Source organism: Mycteria americana, chromosome 15 (genome assembly GCF_035582795.1).
Source record: "Mycteria americana isolate JAX WOST 10 ecotype Jacksonville Zoo and Gardens chromosome 15, USCA_MyAme_1.0, whole genome shotgun sequence".
Classification (NCBI taxonomy): Eukaryota; Metazoa; Chordata; class Aves; order Ciconiiformes; family Ciconiidae; genus Mycteria; species Mycteria americana.
This window is the reverse complement of record NC_134379.1, coordinates 12,650,541-12,671,859: the sequence shown is the minus strand read 5'-3', so window position 1 is coordinate 12,671,859 and position 21,319 is coordinate 12,650,541. Positions and strand designations below refer to the sequence as shown.

The 21,319-nt window shown below is 49.7% G+C and overlaps 1 protein-coding gene across 2 annotated transcripts in view; it reads right to left on the bottom strand.

Annotated features, from left to right (window-relative positions):
• MTMR4 (myotubularin related protein 4) overlaps positions 1-21,319 on the bottom strand; it is a 60,108-nt gene that overhangs the window by 28,934 nt on the left and 9,855 nt on the right. The window contains exons 1-2 of one of the 2 annotated variants that reach the window (XM_075517699.1): positions 10,002-10,020; positions 9,652-9,725 (exon numbers count right to left, since the gene is read on the bottom strand). In XM_075517699.1, the coding sequence (XP_075373814.1) occupies positions 9,652-9,654 (3 nt within the window). In that variant the 5' untranslated portion in view covers positions 9,655-9,725; positions 10,002-10,020. Of the gene's footprint in view, positions 1-9,651; positions 9,726-10,001; positions 10,021-21,319 lie in introns of those variants that run through there. The other variant, XM_075517698.1, reaches the window with a different exon arrangement.

Genomic DNA, 21,319 nt, shown 5'->3' with positions numbered 1-21,319 from the left:
GCTGAGGACGCTCACCCGCTTGGAGCCCAGGACAGTGTTAATTCCACAGGTATTCGGTGTGGGAATGTTTTCTTCAGAATGCCTCTTGCTTTCTAACTATAGCTCCTCTAGGCTCTAGCATTTATTAGGAAATACTCTGTTCTATAAGCATTAAATAATATTTTAAAATTAAATATCTTTCTGGTTAAGTCATCTTAGCCTGAACCCCAAATTTCAATCTGAAGAAATTAGAACCTGACCCTCTTGGCTCAGTTATATTTAAAATTATGCCGAATCCCCTTACGTTGCTGACAGCCACTCAAGCCTTGGCACCCACAGGTACAGCCCGTCCTGAAGCGCTCCCTGGACTTCAGACCAGGGCAGCCAGACCCTGCGCAGCCCACCTTCCCGGGTCCAGAGCTACCCATGCACACGCTGCCTGTAGCTAGCATAAAACTCGGCATCAACCTCAATTGCAGGCAAAGGCACTGCCCCTCCTCACCTACTCACCAGGTCCCTGTGTGAGGCTGCCAGGGACGCACAGGGCACAGCACCTGCCAGTTACTGGAGACCACGGCGGGCTCGGGGGCCTCTCCTGCCAGCGGGTTGCTCCGACGCTGAGGTGCTAACCCAGGAGAGCATGAAGGAAAGGTGTGTGCCTGTGTGCTGGTGCAGCAGCCGGGGAGCAGAGATACCCTCCTCTCCCCTCACCACTTTGCAGCTCGCAAAGAAATCCCAGTGAGCAGCAGGAACTGGAACAGGGCAGTCCCAGCTCTCCACCTGCCCAGGTGTCCTTGAGTGCCTCCTCACCTGCAGCACGGGATGGGCAGGAGGCTGACCATATCCTGCCACAGCCCCATCCCAGGGCATCAGCAGGGTAGGGGGATCAGGACCCTGCTCTCTTCACAAGCCAGCCATCTCCTAAAGCCCTCAAAGCCCTTTTGGCCACAAGTCTTTCTGGTGGCCGCCTTCTGCAGGAAGGGGCATCAGATCTCCTCTCAGCAAGAAAACTCCTTTTCCCGAAGGTATAAGAGACACAGAGCCCAGGACCCCCTCCGACTGCAATGCCCTCCTGGCAGCGTCAGCACGAGAGGGGTCTCGCACATGCCTGCCTTGCATGCCGCAGCCATGGCGGGAGCACAGAGCTCCCCTGGGGTCGGCTGCTCTCACCCAGTAATTTTCCAGCTCCAGGCAAGGACTGGCTGGAACCTGCATGGCATGGCAGGCTTGCCGGGGCCTTCCGGCCGACTCAACCTGCGGTGCTGGGCGCTGCTGTGCCCTTGGGCCCGGGCAAGGCAGCGGCACAGCAGCGCTGGGGGCCACGGCATCCTCAGGCAGCACGTGGGAGAGAGGAGAAGGGGATCCTCCTTTGCAGGGGGGCTGCAAGCCACGCTGGGCAGATCCAGGGCAGGAGGATCTGCACATAGCCCGGCCTCAAGGACAGGCCTGATCTAGGGCAGCCAGCTCAGCATGGGAGCTGGAGAGAGAAGCTGGCTTACAGCCCTGCTTGCACGGAGGAGAGGAAAGGGGGGGGAAAAAAAAAAAAAAAAGCAGCACTTACAAAGCAGTTGAGCATGGAGCAGGAGACACGGCCTGGAAGACTCATGTTCATTTCCCGAGGCGGCAGCTGGGCCAGGCACGCGCAAGCAGCATCTCCTTCCTCCGGCCCTCTGCTGCTGCCGGCAGCGGCTCCGAAACCGTGGCGCCGGGATTGCCGCAGCCTCCCCGCTCCGCCGCGAAGGGCGGGAGCATCCCTGCCGCCGGCGGCCGGAGCAGGTGCCCGCCACCGCCGCCACCGCTCGCTGCCGCTGACAATGGAGGGAGGGAGGGCGGAGGACGGCCAGACTCCACCTACCTCCAAAGGCCGCCGAGCACGGCTCTGCCATCTAAGTGTCTCCCTGACAGGCGAGACAGAAAATGGAGAGACCGACGGAGGGATCACCCCTCCTCTCCCCCTCCCGTCCCCATACGCAGAGCCAGCACCCTGCCGACGGGCGGATGCCAGCGACGCGTCCCCTTCCTTGCCGAGCCGCCGGCGAGCGGAGCAGCTTGCTGGGAGATGCAGTCCTGGCCCATGGCGCTCCTCCGCGCCAGCACCTGCCTCCTGCCGCACTGATGGCCTGTGCAGGAGCGCCGGGAACAATAGTGGCGAGGAGGCTTTGCGCCCCGGCACCGAGCCCTCCGCCCCGGCTGATGCTTTTGGATGCTTAGCTAGGAGCCTCCTGCTGCAAACCTTTGCCTGCGATCGTCCCGCCGGCCCGGCGGCTGCCCGCGATCCTCTCTGCCCGGTCAGGGAGGGGAGGACAAAGGGGCTGCCCTGCTGCTTCCTTACTGCTGAATACTCCTGAGCCTTCAAGTTCTCCTTCCCAGGAGCTCCCGTGCGTGTAGGGAGTAGCTGGATGTCTCTGGCTCCCACCAGCACCCGTGTGCCAGAGCTTGGTCCCTGGTGAGGACGAGGCTCCCCAGGGCCACTGCTCCTGTCGCTGAGCACCTGGATGGTTAGCTCCCGCGGGAAGTTTCACCAGCTCCGGTTTAGCAATGGTTGCTGACATTGGGGAAATGCCTTGGGTGCAGGAAATGCTGTGGGTTGAACACCCAGCTCCCTGTCCCAGTCCCCCAGGAGCTGACTTTCACTACCTGTTGTTTGTCAAGTCCACAAGCAAACAGCAAGCTGCCAGGTCACAGCCCATGCCAGAAGCCACAGGACAGCAGCCTCCTGGGCTATGCCATCTCCATTTCTATCACTAGCTGCCACTCAGCCCCTCCACCTCCCACCACTGAGCCAGAGTAAGAATCTCCTTCTTAAAATCCAAAATTAAAACCAGGCCCTTCATTAATCCTCCAAGGCCCAGGCCCAACTATTTTGCTCAAATCATACCAGCTTTTTTTACTCCTGGACCATCAAAACAGAGCACAGCCTGTAGCCATTAAGCTCCTCTTAGATGTGGCTGCCCCAAAGCCACCACAGACAGCTCTACCTAGCAATACCGACAGCATCTCAAAAGGGTTTTCTCAAGTCAGATAAAAGATTTGGGCATTTCTCTGCAAAATCTTCAACGGTTAGATTATTTTGAGCTGCCAAACCAAGGGACAGCTTTGCAACGCCCAGACCTGTTGCCCTGTCACTGCAGGGCAGCAGTGCCCAGGCAAAAAGCCATTCAAATGAACTCCCTTGCCAAGAAATCAAGACACAGACTACCCCACAGGCCACAGTCACGCAGGCTTCACTAGTCAGGATAAAAGCCCTAGAAGAAAATGTGACCACGCCTGGAGATAAGCCATGAAATCCCATTACCACCTCAGCTCTGTCCCGCTCCACCACTTACATGGTGCATGGTGGGCAAATGTTGGGCATTGCCCAGCCTCGGAGGCACCCGACTCCATCTGGCACCCACAAATCAAAACACATTTGTATTACACACAAAGCTGACGCATAACGAGAACAGAGGGTTACGGACAAGGTTGCGGATTTGTCTTGGCCAAATCTGAGCGTCAGGAGAGGTGCCCCACTCCTCGCAGGTTCTCCTCTGGGGTGAATGCCAGAGCTCTGCTGAGAAACCAGAGCAGCAAAAGGTGGGAGGAACCTTTTATACCTGAAAGAAAGTGTAGCTACAAAAACTGTAAAACCAGTATTTTTTTTTTCCTGACATGTATCAGGAGAAAAGCAACAAAGCACGTTTGTCAATAACAGCTGAAGCACAGAAATCTCTTAAGTAGAGTCAGAGCGTACGTCGCTATTTAACTTATTAAGTGCATACAACACATGGCCAGTGTTTATAACATACAAAAACATGGACAAGGCAGGTAAGAGGTCTGCTCCGACCCACAGCGAGATTTTTAGGACCAGCGCTCAGTTCAGGGCCTGGCACAGGGACTGTTTCCAGCTCGAGTTGCAGAAGAACATTTGTAACCCTAAGCTGCAGCTGCGCAGAGTTAAAAGGTTGCTCATCAGGTCATTACTTTGAATTTCCAACCTGAGCTGACCTGAACAGCCACAAATGGATCTCCTCCTGCTTTCACTGAAATATTTTTGCACTTTTAGCATCAGAAAAAGACTCACACATGGCTTAGAAACTTCTGCCCAAGAGCTGAGCATGGTGCAGAGAAGTAGACCTTGCCCTGAAGTTCAGCAGTGCCTCAGAAGCTCACAGAGTTTCAGGAGGAACCAGATTCAAACTCCACCACTTTCACCTCTTCCTCCAACAGTTCACAAAATGCCTGCTCTCATTTCCATCTAATCAACCGGACAAGGACAGGAGCAGTGGCAGTGAGACCGCCAGGTGCCGGGCAGCCTGGGTGGCCAGGCACCGCAACACCGAGTCCTCGCAGCCTTGTTTAGCTGGCTTAGCTAGAGGGATTTCCTAAATGCCACCTCAGATGCCGCCCTGGCTGAACAGCTGGTATTCGCTCTGTTATCACTAACCACCACCAGACTGAACAAGGAAGACAAGGTTATTTTCACATAACTAGGCTCCTCTGAGTGTCATACATATGCACATTCATGCAGGGGGAGAGAGAAACCTCCCTCATTTTCTCCGAACCACAACAATGCTAAAGGTTTCCTGTACTCTGAGGAAGACAGGAGCTGAATATAACATGGGCAGCATGTTCTTAAGGCCAGCTGGCAGTAATTAACCCTTTTTCCTCCCACTAGCAATGCACACTGTTCCTGCTGCAAGTGGCTCTCTCCTGTGCTGCTCCTCCCACCCCTCCATACGTCTCTGCTTGCACACCGCAGGTAAACAGCTTGCAAGCTCTCCTTGAGATCCCAAAAGGGATTTGGAGGCTTTGAGATAGCACAGTGCTTGGCAAAGATAGGACTGGCACTCAAGGGGCCATCCTGCAGCCTCCAAGGGAGATAATATTCCCTACAGAGACATGCCTGCATGCACCAGGAGCCCAGCCTGCAGCACAGGGGTTCATAGGGGTGAGCTGCCATCTGGTCCCACATGCCCAGGGAATCCGTACAGGGAGCACAGGACAGCCACTGAGATGCTGCAGTCTCCTTCGTGGCCTGGAGCCAGTCAACACCCTGAATTGCATCTTTTTGTCAATGGCTAGCCCAGCTTTCTGCAAGATAGGGAAAGGGTGGTTCAAAGAGCAGCTAACACCCACCTGCCGCATCACCCGATTCCTCTTTGTGGGTCTGCAGCTCAATCTCTCCCCTTCAGAAATGATAATCCACCCAAGCAAAGATCTGCAAGTGCCTCAAAGAGCTTGAATGACACATAGATGTACTGGAGGAGCCCAAACCCCTTGTGAAATACAGGTGTCAGCAGGGTCTATCACTCACAGAAAGGTGGAAGCAAGCAGCCACATGGTGAGAAGAGGAAAACTGGTCCCATCCACTGCAGGGATCTGCCACCACCAGCACACTGGACTCAGACTTCTGAGTACAGGTATACCCTTCCCAACCCTGCCATACCTTTATCCTCCATTTCTTTTTGGCACCACAAATAAAATCACTGTAAATACTCTTTCATTAGGCAGAGGGCACCACTTCCATCCCTTCTACATATTAAGGGTGGGCTTTTCATCACCACAGCATGGTGCATCACCCTGCAGATGGAGAGGAGGGAAAGCAAAGGGCTATGGCCATGGATGGCAGAAATCTGAATCTGCAGCCCTGTCCCTGGTAGCACATCCATTGCACAGACTGCCCTAATCTGCCTCCAGCTGGAGAAAAAACACAGGCAGGAGGAGGTGACTGTCCTGGGCAGGTACTCCCAGGACATCAGAAGCAAACCGACAGGAGCCAGGGCAGCTCTGCCCAACAGCCCGGGGCTCCAGCAGTCACCGAGCCTTTGCCAGCTGCTGTGGGCTGCGATGCTCCCAGCAGCAGAGGTGTTATCAGGGTACTCTAGTTTATATCTGTCCAGGTCTGAATATTTTCAATGAAGATCAAGGTAGGAACTGGTTCTCTAGATCTTTTTACAGGTAAGGAGGGGAAGGGAGAGACTTGTATCATTTATCTTATCCTAAAAGTTAAAATTTATCCTCTTTCTGCTTAGCAGATACCTACATCAGGGTGAGATGAACTGCACTCAGACACGTATTTCTACTTCTCTCCACTGCCTAGGCAGGGGATCTACACAAGCTGATGCAGAGAGCTGACTAGCTGTGGCCACAAGGACTTCTTGTTCTGCCTTGTCTACTTTTGTTGCACAAAAGGCATCTTTGTTTCAGGTCCCTCTACAAATATAGTTCATTTCCTCAAAGCCTAAGGAGGTCCTTGGCTGAACTGAAAAGCTGCTGAGCCACTGAGATGGCCTCCCAGAAAGAAAAACCTAAACTTATGTGAAGGGAAGTTACTATTTTATACCCTGTAAATCAGGACTGGGATGGCAAGTGCCATCTTTTCATCTTTACAGGATGACAGAAGAGGTTATAGATCTGTAATATTGTATTTAATATTTGTTCAGAAAGCTGCCCAGAGGTGAGCACGTAACAGAAATATGAAGAAAGAAGCCTTTGAGAAGAGGGACAAAAGGACAGAAGTCAAGGGCTACCAACTCCGCATGCCAGCAAGAGGGGACAAGGGACGGCTAACCTGCAAAACCCAACCTAGACTAACAGTCATGGTTCTCTCCAAAGGGTATGAACCTTCATGGACGTCCAGATGTCTACAGTCCCAGTATCCCCAGCAATAAGAAGAGGGAATGCTGCCGTGGGAGTTGTACAGCGTGCAGTAAGAGCTGAGCCGTGAGCTGCTGGCAGAGCAGCACAGCAGCTTGCACTAACTTACCCACCAGGTTAGTTTTAAGTAATGTATTAAGGTACTGGGTGCTCATTAGGACTTCCATTAGCTAGAGTTAAGGATTAAACCACCACTAGTGCTGTCATCAAGGTCATTTTCATCAGCAGCTATTCTTTGGGGGAGAAATGAGAAGAGTCTTACAATCAAAGCAAACAAAGCTCTTGACCAACGCTAGACCAAGCATTCGTAGCAGCAGAAAGGGGAGAGCAGCTGATGATCCACATTTGGGGAGCTGCTGAGTAAGGTAGAAGCTTTTGGGCATGCTAACCAGAGGGCATTGGTGCTGTGCCCTCTGACTGCAGAGATCACAGGTAATTAGCTAAGCACTCAGCATACCTGCAGGGAACAGGGTTTCCAACTGACCCACCCAGCAGCTGGCTGAAGAAGTCCAGCCCTGAAGTGCCCGTGGGTCAGCAGACAACCCTGCGGACTATCCATTAACCAGCAACCGACCTTCATCCCTCCCTGCAGACCTGCATTTAACCCAGAAGTCACAACCCTCCAGAGAGGTCACAAGAGGACTCAAAGGAGGTTGTTAAGAGTTTACATCAGCTCTCTACCTCAACCACTGACAGAAGCTCAGGTAAGTAGGTGGAGGCAAGTGCTTATTTCTACAGCTCACAATTATAAAGTTGCTTTCTCTCTCTTGCCATGGGAGACAAAAAACCTATACTCTTCCTAAAACAGTGGGTGAGGGGGGTGGAGTTTTTTTGTTGTTGGGTTTTTTTTTTTTTCCCCAAAAGGAAAAACTAACTTAAAAACAAAATCAAAGGAACATTTTAATAAAATATGAAAGCCCATAAGTCCTTTTCAGAAGGTCCTTTGAAACTGAAGTAATCTTCAGATATTCGTAAGGAGCAGAAGACTCTCTTGTCTAGAAGAAACCAAACCATCTGTGGTTACAACTAAGGGCAGGCCAGGGTCAGGTCAGGATAAGTATCTGTCAAGACACAGGAAAGGAGCACAGTGAAAAGCAAAAGCTTCCATGTTTTATTAAGTCCAAAGTTCCAGTCTACGCACCCCAAAAAGAATACAGGTCTGGAGAGGGATGACAAAGATTAAAAGACAGCTTCTCTACAGAGAAGATTTTAAAAGACTTGAGCTCTTCAGATGTCTAAGGGGAATGTGACAGAGACCCACAAAATCCCAAAGGGCATGGAGACGCTCACAGGCAGCACTGCATCTCAGTTACTCCCAATACAAGACCTGGGGACCATCAACCAAAACAGCATGGAGCAGGTTCAAAAACAAAGCAAGAGGGGCTACTCTGCACAACTTGGCAGCGCAGCTCTTTGCCACAACTGCAAATCTTTACTTAGTTTTGAAAAGCAGCTAGATGAATTCACAGAAGAAAAATAGACCAAGGGCTCATAGAACATAAATTGTTTCTGGATTACCAAGTTGCTGAACTGCAGATCCTGACAGGTGGGGGCATACACCAGAGAGCTGCTCCCCCCAGGCTCTCCCTGCAGCATTCACCAGTGGCCCCCTGTCAACGGGGTATCTGACTAGCCAGGCCTTTGATGGACCCAGCCTGGCCTTTTCCGTGTTACCTGGAGGGACTTTTGATGCATTTTCCATGTGTTTATTCACTTTTTTTTTTTCATTCATAACTGGATACATCTGCATCAGTCTCATCTCAATTCCATACAGAGAAGTTGTTGGGAAACAACTGTTTCCCAAAAGTTGTTGGAAGCTGTTGTATACTTCCAGTCTGACACCAAGGTAATCTCAACTTGAAGTGTAAGACACTTTATCAGGTTACAAAAAGGGCATACTTTCATCTCTCCACCCCAGAGCAAGCTCCTCAACCTGAAGCGTGGCAAGAAGCTCCTCCAACAGAAAGCAGAAGACATCCTGAAGCTAAACCAGGGAGGATGAGGATAGGGCCTGCACCAAAAATGCTGTGTGTGTGACTACTAGAGCTGACAGTTCAATTAATGCAGAGAGCACATTTCCTTTTCTATTCTGGTTGTTCATAGATCACATGGGGGACAATCCCATAGGAGACGTCACTATTTCCTCAAGCAGTCTGCCAGATTTTTTTTTTTTTAACATGTTTAACCTAAATTTTCATGTCCTCAATTTGAATTTCCAGCCCTTTGACTGTTTCTGCCGTTCTTCTCTGCACTCCTTCCAACATAATAATACACTTCTGGCAGCAGCAAGCACGAAGCTGATGATAATACCGTGTTACTGCAGCAACGCTCAGGCTCCCTGCCCACCCACAGCCCAATATGCAGATTACCATGTGGCCTTCAAACTCCATTCAAACTACCGCCCTAATGACACTTCCAGCATCTTTCAACATTCCTGTTCTCCAGCTTTCTTCCTCTCATCAGATTGTGCGTATTTTGGTTTATTTCTTGCTGGAGGCATTAGAGCACTTTATCCGAGTTTATCAGCAATCTGGCTGTTTTGGCTGTGTTTCAGTCTCTCCAGATTCTTTTATACCATATTTTTCTGTGACTAATTATTGTGAAATTTCTGCTACTTTGGTGGCACCAGAGCACATTATTAACATGGTGTTAAATCTTCACTGAGACATGACAGAGGAACAGAATGAGAAACCCCAGCATTAAGTTTTAAAGTAAAAATAAATCAGTAAGCCACAAAAACTGGATGACTATGTCAGTAGTCCAAGGAGGCAGAAGGGGATTCCAGTCTTATTTACTGTTTTCCCCAGTATATTCCAATAACAAGTTTAGGGGTAAACTTATCCTACCAACAGCATCTTGGCCACAGTAATAAAAGCTCTCTATATTATATTATTATATATAATACACAATACTATAGCACTCTTTCCCATTGTTGTATTTATTCTCATACATTTAGCAGCAGTACAAGATCTGGACACACAAAGAATGAACAAAACCACCCACAGAGGACAGAGACAGGCTAGAATATATACTCACCATCCTCAGACTCTGTCCAAAATCTCCTGGTTCAATCACAGCTCAGTCTCTTCTTGTTCTTCCACTAGTCTCACCTGCAGCAAAGAAGACACAACCCAGAGCAGTTTAGATCAACAGTAATGATACTTCAGTATGAATACAGAGGGGGAAAAAAAAAGCCCAAGAGCCCAGCACCCTGTACCTATCATTGCCACCCTCTATTTAGTGCCCTCGTCAAGAGCTGTTGGAAATCAGATTCAGCATGACAGGGGAGACACCAAATCCTTTTGGTCAGTCACTACACACAGCATGCAGGACTTGTTACCCATCAGCACACACTGGCCAGTACCCCAGAGGTACAAAACACACACCTTGGGGCAGCACTGGAAGGAGCTGAAGGAAGAAAGACTTGGTCATTACGGTTCAAGGGCCTGGGGAGGATTCTTCTTCACACAAAACTTGGGTGCTTGGAGAAGGCGGCTGGTGGTTTGGGGGAAAATTGTCTCTAAAATCAAATCTTGGCTGCCTAGGAGGTAGGGCAGGATGCAAGAGCTCAAAGTGCCACACAAAAACTAGCAGCCCTTCTGCCAGCTTCCCCATGAGCAGTGGGACTGGTCACAGGAGGCATTTCATAGGGGGGTGAGAAAAAGCCAAGAAGCAAAACCTGAGCAAGATCCTGCTCTGAGAAGATCCTTTCCAGTGGCACCAGATGGTCCCACAGGTGATCCTGGGATTTCCACAGAGGAAAAAAACCCAATATGGGATCATTTGATCACCAACGTCTCTCTCATCTGTCCAAATCCTGCCCTCCGTTCTGCTCCTTCAGCCCCACAGAGGGGACTGAATGACACACAAAGATTGCAGTTGGAAGCAGGTTGAGAGCCCTGTGCCACTCACCCCACTGCGCAGCCCCTTCACTGTGTGCACAAGTAGCGTGGAAATCTGCATGCATATGTCCCAACAGTTTTTTAAAATAACAGTGTTTTAAGTGGGGATGTTCAGTGTTTAAGCCTAGCCTGAAGATGACTTAGAGCTCATCAACCAAACCAGATTTCTGCCAGTTGCCAGCACCCTACACCATGCCAAAGCTCCAGGAATCCTCAATGTCTTTGGTAAGTTTTGCTGCCATTTGGTGTAAAGGTTTTCCTCCTTAGATGAAATACAAGCATTAACACATGTGGAACTGGAGAGTGTCTAAACATCTCATGCAACATATCCCGGCTGAGAATTACTTCTCCTTCTGCTGTCAAGGAATCGGGTTGGCTCCAGAAGAGTTTCTGAATACCTACTCAAGGCTTTCCTTCCACTCAGGGATTTCTTTCCCAGCCCAGAATTAAGTGAGGTTTGACATCCACACATCAGAAGGCCAAGCTGAATGCCAGCACTAAGGAGTCGTTTTTGAAACGTAATCTTCATCACAAGCAAGCAGCATGCAAGTCCTTCAGCACTGCTGCGTGACGTGGGAGGGAGCTGCCACCCTGCTCCAGCAGTGCCGTCAGGAGAAAGGAAAGGGAGTTCAGAAAGGATTCAAAACTTGTGCACTATATTACCATACATTTAAAAGCAGATCAGCAAGTTTCAGGAAAGTATGAGAAAACCCGCAATGGGAATCAACTTTTTTCTAGGAAAACAGATAAAGCCAAATACTGCAATATCTCCCTTCAAACCCAGATCCAGCCTGTCTCTTTTCAACTATAAAAACCTTTTCCCCACTATTTAGCAAAGTGACCACACATATCAGACTTCTACTAGATTTTTTTTTTCTCTACGTGTAGCTTACCGTGCCACCAGGAAGAGTCACTGCCAACGGGTGACTTACAAATTAGGTCAAAAGCACAATTAGCAAGGTAACTAACATGTTAAATATGCTTTGTTCACTAATCTGAAGATAACCTGAATTATTGATACCACCGAATGCCACACGAGTACTTTTCCTGCAGTACACTTTGTATCAATTTACTAAATCATTGCTAATGCCTACTTCAGTTTCTCACTTCCTCCCTTGTAAGAGAAGTCGGTAATCACTAGAAACTGCGATTCTCTTTGGCTACGTCATGTTTGAGGATGTTTCTCCTCGCTCCCATCCCCCAAGCTATTCTTGAAAGCCAGTTGCCCAAGAGGAAGGCAGTTCACTGCAGCCGGGACTCCCACAGCTGCATTAGCTCAGCCCACAGGAATGCCGCCCCTCCTCCGCCCCCCCCCCCCCCCCCCCCGAGGGCTTCCTCCTCCTGGCCGGAGCAGGGATGAAGCTGAAGGGGCTCCTGAGGATTTATGGGGCAATGGAAGCCAGGAGATAACAAAAAAACCCAGGTTCTGCTTGTACTACCAAGGAAAGCCTTGGGCCTCCAGCACTACCCGAATTACACCTGGCCCAGTCCACCCATCTGCAGGAAGCTTCACTCGTGCACTTGTGCAGCTCCACGTGCTCCTCTGCTGGCATCCCAAACGCATCACCCTGTTTCAGGGCTGGCTGTGGTCCTCCTCCTTTCAAAGGCTGCCATGTTCGACTGGCTCCTGGCTCTGCTGCTGTGGCCAAGCAGCCTCCAGCCCTCGGGAGGGAGGATGGCAGCTGCCCAACACCTCTCTGGGCTGGCACCTACCACCTCTCCTTTGGAAGTCACACATGCGGTTTTGCAGCCACACAAGTAGCAGTTTCCCGTGCAGGGGTTGGATTCCCCCAAAATCCAGGCCAGAAGCTCCCCTAAAATCTCAGTCACAGGGGACAGGCTGGACCCAGCTGCCTGCTATGCCCAGCCAAGGCAGAGGCTTGACACTGCTGAATTAAATGAAGAGGGAACCATAAACAAGGGAGAAAGACATGGGATGAAGCTGGAGAGAAAAGAGCACGATGCCTTTCACGCATGAATGGAAACCACAGCCCAGAGCCTCACGCTGTTCTGCTGCTGTGCAATCATGGGCAGAGCACGGGGCTCGCACCCCACGGCCAGGGGCCGGGCAAAGCCGTCAGCCTGCTGCCCTCCCTATTGCTTGGCTGGAGGGAGGCACAGCGCTGGTCCTGCTGACAAGGCCGGCAGGGTAATGCTGCCTGACACACCTGGATTAGGAGAAGTAGAGAAAATAACTCACTTCACCTGAGCATTTTTATAGCCTGTTTCCTACCCTGGAACTATTAATCTCCGAGCCAAACCCTCAGATAATAAGGAAGTGTCAGAGTTGAGAACACTCGTAAAAATCTTAATTTGCTCTCCCTATAGCCCTCTTGCCCATGTGACTCACGCGTGCTATTGGACGCTTCGTTACGCAACCATGTTATTTCCTCCAGGGATCTTTACCTCTCCCAGTGTGAAAGAGAGTGGCAGGGACCGAAGCAGCAGCTGTCTTGAAACCTCTGCCCCTGTTTGCTGCAGATGTCGGAAGAGATGCGGGGGCTGTGAGAAGAGAGCCTGGACAGGACTGAGCTCTGCCTGCAGAGCTGGACCCATTGTCCTCCTCCAGGATGCTCAGCCACCACCCGAGCCAGACATTTTACAGACAATCAGTGACTATTCCCCATTTTCTGGATTGCAGCTCTGGACTCAAACACCCAGGTTGCCATCCAGCTGCAAGCCAAGTCAAGGTGCGATATAAACTGTGCGTGCACTGGAAAACCCAACTCTCCAAGCAAACAATTAGGCTGTCAAAAAATCAGAATAAACATTTACTCTCTCTCTCTGCCTCTCCACATCTCACGGAGGTGTCATGGAAGCATATTGCTGCTTCACCAGTGTGTATTTACAGGAGCCTCACAGAAAAGCTTGTGAAAAGCTTAACAGCCCTGCCTTCAGCACAGCTTGACTAACGACAGCGAGCCAGGCTTAGGAAACACTGAGTAAAAAGGAACAGCATGGCCGCTCCCTGCAATCACCTGCTGTTGGCATGCTGCGGGGAGCAGAGGTCCTTTGGGAGGGAGGAAGGATGCCTGTTGGGGCACGCAGGGGTATTTCAGACGCGCACACAGAGCTTTGGAAAGGTGGGAAACACAGCAAGTGCCAATTACGGCTTCCAGCCTCATTACCGCTATTGCGACGCAGTTTTCGGTGCACACCCCAGGCGAGGTGGGTGGCCCCTCTGGCAGCTCCACGCTTCCCGCTACAAGACTCGTTTTTAATTGCTTATAAAACTTCGCCAATTGTTTGCAGTCGGAGCGAAGCTCTCTGCTCTCAGCGCCTGCCCCAGGCAGAGATTTTGTTTTAATTTCAGCTAAAATGGTAGAGTTAGTGCTGATGTACTTAATGGGGAAAAAACAAGTCCCAATATTAAACAGGGAACGTTAGAAGTAACAACCAGAAACCCTATTAGCCTTATTTTGATTCCAAATGAAACTGAACAGCCATCTCAAGCCTCTCAACTAATTAGGGGATAAAAATATAATTGTCAGACCACAGTTACGTGCAAAGCAGAATGTATGGGACAGTCTTTGTTATTTTAAGCAAAATTACAGGTCCAAGGGCTGTTTCTAATGAAGGCCGCTAACAGCTGGTCTTCAACAACAAAAAACTTCACTGATTAATAACTATTAAAAAGAAAAGATTGGGCTACCAGAGCTTAGGAATGTCACAGTAATACCAGATGACGATGACAAGTTGCCAAAGTATTCAGATTGCTCTGCAATGCTAAGTGATCATAATTTGACTGCATGCAGGTATAACCAGAGGCCAGGTATGAATTCAGAGACCCAGAATTACCCACAAGATGAAGGGCTGTTGGAAAACAGCAGGTCGTGTACCTTAGAAGACCCCACAGTCACCTCCGTGTGAGCTGCTGGACAAGGAGCAGGCAAAAAGTCTACTGCAATAATATATAAAAGTAGTAAATGAGTAGTAAAGAGGCAGCAAATTGATGGCATTTCTGTCCCCAGCGCTGCTGGGGCCATGGCTACAACTGCCTCCAGGTGGCCAGAACTCACAGCAAGTTTGAAGCAGAAAACCAAAACCCATCTAGCAATACAAAGCAAAACAAGCTCACATATGCAGCTTAAAAAAAATAAAAATAAAGAGAAGACTTGTTCAATATGTTTAAGTATTTATGCAAAGTATAGTCAGCTCTGGGCAACTCTGCTGACAAGGATGTAACTCAATCCAATTACTGGTAGATGAAGTTTCAGAATTGGATAAAATCCATCAAGCTTATAAAAAAAGCTGTTCTTTTTACTGCTTAGAGTACTTAAAACGGATCAGATACTTTTTTTTTGTCCCGGTCTGAATACATGAATCCCCACAGGCCTCTGAGTAAGCAGAGCTGCCCCTGATGCCCTCGGCACACCCCACCTCTGGCTGCTCTTCACGAGGAGATCGATGACTTGGGATTACAGACCGCATCTCAGGTTCAAAGTCAACCTACCTGCGAGATGTGGGCAGGGTAAGAGATGTTCTCCCAGGGGAGGAGGGTACTTGCCATGGCACTGCAGTGCTGCACATGCATTACCTGTCCCGAGTACCAGGGGACAGCCTCAGACCAACAAGGAGCAAGACACAGACATCATCTTGCTCAGCCCACAGCACAGAACCACATACTGCCTGAGAGCTGAATCACCTCAGCTTAATCACAGCCACCATGGCAGCTGGGAGAGGGTAACAGGGTAACAGCTGGACATCCAATCTAGGAGTCAGTTCATGATTAAAATGCCCTGAAAGTGTTTTCCTTATATTTAAAAACAACCAAGACCTCTTTGAAGACTGATTAGGCTCCTCTTGCATTCGAAGCAGGAACATCTAGGTTTCAAACACAGGATTGCACCTGAGAGATCAGACCAGGACACATAAAGCAGCTTTTTGCAGGACTGCAGAGACCAGGGAAAGCTGCTGTAGCCAGAAACACTCCCAGCTACACAGCACCATCTTACAGGAGAAATTCACCTTTCGGTCCTCAAAAACATACCCAGATTTGGCTAGTGCTTTGCTAGTCTTCATGTACATTCTCAGACCAAGTTTATACAGCTGTACAGTGAAGATGTCAGAGGCCATTCTCCGAGCCGGCACCATTACTGGTCACAGAGTCATGCAGGTAACATCAGGACAGATTATCCAGCCCTGCTTGACTGATAGCTAGGCATCAAGGGAGAGAGAAACAGTATATGCATGTGCCAGCTGCAAAGGAGGGTAGTTGAATGTGTGTGCATGGATAAGATTACACAGTGCAGAGCAACAGGAGGGCAGAAACTAGAGCCACATTGGGAGAGCAAATCCCTAAGAAAGTGCTGAAGGAGTGACAGAAGAAGAGAGAAAACAAGCAGAGCGAGTTTAGGGAAGGCATTTCGGGAGCACAACTGCCATGGAGTCAAACCTCCCGAATGGTGAAGGGGGTGAGAATAATTTGGAGATTTTGCCAAGCTCAAGGTTTTTGCACCAGCAGTTCTAGTACAGCAGGTAAGGCAGGTTGAGGAGGTGAGGGACTTCAGTCTGAATGGGCTATGTACAAGGGACTTACCATGAAAGTGAGAAAAAAAAATATCAATCACAGGAGGTGAGCTGGAGCAGAAGTGAGCTTTCCCTTTAACAAGGGAGAAACTACACAGCACAGGGAAGGATTCAGAGGCAGAGGAGAAACTGAGAATAAGGGGGAAGGGGAATGGTACAACAGGGAGGAATGGACAGCACAGGGTCAGAGGCACGAGGACAAACCAGAGGAGAACTTGTGCCTGGTGCAGGGAAAGGAGAAGAGTGCCATGAGAAATGCAGAGGCAGGAGGGGACGTTGACACAGTATTTTGTCTTTTTCCCTCCAAAGAAACAAGGTCCTCTGCAGTAAAAAGGAAGGGGAAAGAAGACTGGAGAAGTCAGAGGTGTGCCCGAAGCAACCACGGACCTAATGCCTGACAAAAGCAAAGCTCTTGTTTAGCTAAGACCAGAGCAGATCCAACACAAGCCTTGAGCCCCCAACACTGCAGGCAGGCCTGGCCCTGGAGTGCTGCAACAGATGCACCGCTGCCAAAAGTGGGAACGAACATGAGAAGTTTTGGAAAAGTAAATACATGAGAGGAGAGATGGGCTGGAGATAGCAGAGCTTGGGAAGAGCAACGCAGACCCTGAGGGCAGAGGCGCTCGTTGGCAACAGGGGTCTCTGCTCAAGCTGAGCTGGGGTGAGGACCCTGGGACAGGAGCAGAACTGGGGCACAGGCAGTTTTGAGGTTTGTGCTAGTGAATGGTGTAGAAATGAGGACTGCTGAGGGTGGAAGAAACAGTGAGAGTGGTAGTCATGGAAGCAAGGATGCAGTAATATAGAAGAGGGTGTGGAGAGAGCTGGAAGGGGAAATGGGCAAACAAGGCTAGAGCTCAAAGGAGGAAAATACCACCAGAATTTGTAAAATGCCTAACTTGACAGGCTGGGCCAGAGATGTGCATGTAGTGAAGACCTGCCACCCATGTCTGTGCTTCAGGCCCAGGGAATAGCTTAGCCTGGGGAAACTATCGAAGCAGTCTAATGACAACTTGTTTTGCAGAAGAGTGAAGAAACAGGGGAGGGGAGATCCTTATGGTGCATCCAAGCTGCAGGACCACTTCTCCAGCACCATTTTGTCTGTCCCATCCTTTCCTCTGCCACACCTCGCTCAGCCAGGAGTCAGGAGAGAGGGATACACAGAGGAGCCAGACAACAGTTTATACCATGTGCAAGATGGCGGTGCACAGGCAGACGGACTCTGATAGGCTCTAGCTCAGAGGACAGCCCCAGCAAGAAGGGCCCAGAAGTGCCACCCAGATGTCATCAAGGTGTGCAGGATTATGAGGGAAGAGAATAGAGCCCAGCACTTTACCAGACCCCTAACGAGCACTGCTATCCATCACTGCAGTGACTTTAAGCATAATTAATTTCAGCAGCCTGCCTGCCTGCCAGCTGACTCCACTCTTTAAATTAATGACAGTGAAATCAGACTTTCAAGGGGAAACCAGTAACTGCAAAGGAAGCCCCACATACCGCAGAGCGAGGACCGTTAGCATGCATTACTCAAGACCATCTCCTTTCCCTTACCAAGGCTGTGGCAGTGAAATACCTCGCTCTGCAGGCGAAGCAGCCAAGGGGCTGGGGGCAGCCGGTGGCACCAGGTGGCAGCAGCACACCAGGGATGCTTCCCTGCCAGGTCAGCCTCTGCCTCCTCCTTCATCTTCCTAACGAACTGGCAGAGAACAGGGACTGGCAAAGGCTCTGCACAATGCCACATGCGCTGCCATCGCTGCACTGATTCATTTCCCAGCACAGCCAGTGAGAAGCTGAGACAACCAGCAGAGAGCGAGACAGGCCCCTCATTCATTTCAATGGCACATGGAAGATCCAGGGACCTAAAGAGCCCCCACTGCCCCTGTGCCATCCCCACCCTCCAGGCCTTTCATCCCAAGCCGGCAGAGAAGGGATTCTAAGCCAAGGCTCCAAGCTGAACTTCATAACCACTGGCCTAACAGAGACAGGAAGCACAGCTTTGGCAAGCATTTCTAAAGCCCCCTGTAACTCCAGCCCATTGGTCTCCAGTTTTGTTTGCTTTTCTTTAAAAAAGCAGTTGGGACATTTCGACTCACAATTAAGCCTTTATTCAAGTACAAACAATTGTCTGGTCCCTACTCAAAGCAGTGCAGATGGACCCATCCCAGCTGCAATCCAAGCTCCTGCCTGCTCCCAGTCCTCTGCTTGTAGCCCTGGAGAGACACGTGAGCGCTGGGCTCCCTCTCGCTCTGCTGCCGGGAGCCCCATTACCTCTCTCCACACCGCACCATGCGCAGATTTTAACTCAATCTCAGGAAGGAAGCAGGAACAGCTTCAAGGAAACGGTGCCTGTGCTACTGAGGTCACATTCCAAGTCTCTAGGCTGGAGAAGCGCTGTCTAAACTGGTCTCTGCACAAACACTCATTTCTTCTTACGCATCAGGAGAATTTGCCTTTTAATTCTTGTCAACTTGTGGAGTCTGACAGCTGCAGTTTTCTTTGAAAGGCAGTCTTTGTGACTGCAGAAAAAAGCCTGAAATATGTGACCCAAATGCACCAGAAGGCTCAGAAATCAAAAGATAAAGTCCTGAAGTGTGCCACTGCCCCTCTCCACCCCACCTCAACTTTCCCCAGCCAAGCTCACAGGTCTTTGGAGCACCCAGCTGCAATACACTCATACTCACCTTCTGGGTACTTTAAAATAATTTCAGCTGCACAGCAGCAACACAACTTCAGCCCAGTTGCTATTACAAGTATAACTTCTATTATTATTTTATACAGGTGTGTAAACATACTCATTCAGTATTATTTTAGAAGTCCTAAGGTTTCTAAGACATCTGCCAGCAGACAGAGGACAGGACCGACAGGGGAACCATACCCCTTGCTAAAGGCAGCTGGAGGCCAGGCAGGATACCTTTGGCATCCAAACTGGTGCTAGACTAAACTGGTACCTGCCTGCAAGCATCTGAATCCCCTCGGGATTCAATAGAAATAGTGTCTGAAATAAAAAAATATTGCTGTTATTCCAGGTGATCATATGCCCTGTAACGGTCCTACAACACTGCTGGGTTTAACAGCCCTGAGATGGCCACACTTCCAGCTCCAGCTGTCTCCCCTCAGCACTGAAACCCCCAGAGCTGTTCTGCATGTGCTGCTGACCAGAGGCAGAGCCCAGACCAGAACCCATGCACCATCATTCACAAACAAAATTTCTAAGAGAGCTTGTTTTCTCCAAGGGTAATTTTCCTCCACAGGAAGAAAAATGAACCATTTTTTAGTTACCTGCATAAACATGTACATGAAAAAGCTACAACCAAAACTAGAGCAGGCCTGAGAGGACAACAGAGCATCCAGATTTCTTCTCTTGACTCACCCAAAGCAAGTCACCCAAACCAAGCCCAGTTTCCCTGGCAGCCTCCCCCCAACCAGCTGCACTGACGAGAAGAGGAGGATCCTGAGCCAGGGTCTGCAGCGCTGACAGCGATGTCCCAGCCACATTTCAAGTGGTTGGAACACACATCTCTGCTGAACGCTCCTCCCTGCTCCTGGTGGAAACCCAGTTCCTCTCTGAAACTTGCAATAATTTCACCATTATCAAATTAAGTACACAACTCCACCTTCCACAGGAAGAACGCTCTAAAACAGAGCGATGAACATCTGCTCGGGGTTTCTACCATCAAGCTACAGGAAGACAGATGACCACAAGATGAGAGGAAAACCCTTGAGAGTTGTTATTAAGTTAAGACCTCACTTTCTATTACATGTTCAGCTTGAAATCTCTTGCTTTTTGCTGAGCACAGTCATCCAACAGTCAAACCTGCCAGCTCTTGCAGAAGCGCTGTGTTTGCAGGCAGCTTCTCCGGGTAGTACAGTATGACAACAGCCTGGATGTCCTCCTTCCCTGTGCCACTGCAGAGAGGAGCCCTCTCAGGGCTTCATGTTGTCACTGCTGCTCTTCCCAACCAGGCATATACAGCAATGAACTCAGAAACCTGCACCTCATGAGGCTTTTTCTGGGGGTGGTATCACACTGCTCCCTCCCAATACCAAGCAATACCTAACCTGGCCTTTAACAATTCCCCCTTCCCACCCCAAGCCCCCGAAATCTCTGATTTAAGAAGGTTAAACTGGAGCCTCTGGTCTTTAATTTCTAGATTACCTGGAGCCTTCAAAAATGTTTTGCACTTTAGCAGTGGAAAATCATGTGAAGGGACTGCCTTGCACACTGACCTGCTTTCATTAATAAACCCACCTCAAAGGAGGGCAGGACAGCAAGTTCAGGTGAGCTTAATTGCTACCACCTCTGCTCTCTACTATGAGCTTAACTGTTTCTAAAACCAGTACTGTCTGTGACAGCCTCTCAAAGGCACTCTTAGAAAGGGAAATCCCCAGCCAGTCAATAAAAGGAAAGAGAAGGCAATTCGATATATATAGCAAGTCCCCTGCTTATCTAGCAGTAAGAGCTCCACAAATTCACACGCACTGTCCCTTCCCCGCTGCCAGCTTCCACCAGGACAGGGTATGAAGATGGCCACATGACAAGCTTGGTACTGAAAGGAGCCTGAGGATTCATACTCATCTGCTGCAATTCACACAGGTTTTTTTAGTACTAGGAACAGAGCCTGGGATTTCTTACCTTTAATAACTGACTGTATTAAAACTCATTAAGGATCAAATTCCTGCCTCTAAAAGGTTAGGACAAAAATGAAATGCATCAGACTTACTATATCTAAACACAAAGACAAATCTCAGGAGGCAAGGGGATTTTTATCGTCTTTGCTCATATATGAGATAGTCACCTTCCTCCCGGCAGCGCATCATTGACACACACAGATGAAATCACATGGCCGCTGAAACCAGCGGCAGATCTATTGGCAATTTCAGCTGAAGCCAGGTTTTCCCCAGCACTGCGTATTCATTTCAGCACATGCTCTGCAATGCAAGCCAGCACCCAGGGCTGCAACACAACAGCTCTGGGTGCCGGCAGTAATAGAGAACAGGCAGAGTGGAAAGCTGCATCTTTGAAAGAAGTTGGAGTCGCAGCACTTGAGGAGGCATCCCACTTCCCATCTTCTGTTGCTCCAGTAACAACCCTTTGCTCTGTGATTTTTGCGGGATAGGAGGAAGCAGGAGCAGCAGCACAGCGATCCGCAGCACAAGTGCAGTGGGATTCCGCCCGCTGGGCTTCCTGCTCCCCAGGAAACTCCAACAGATGAACCAGCTGCTCGTTCAAGCTTCGATTTTGACTACTTCATCATTAGTAAAACATGCTGAAAATG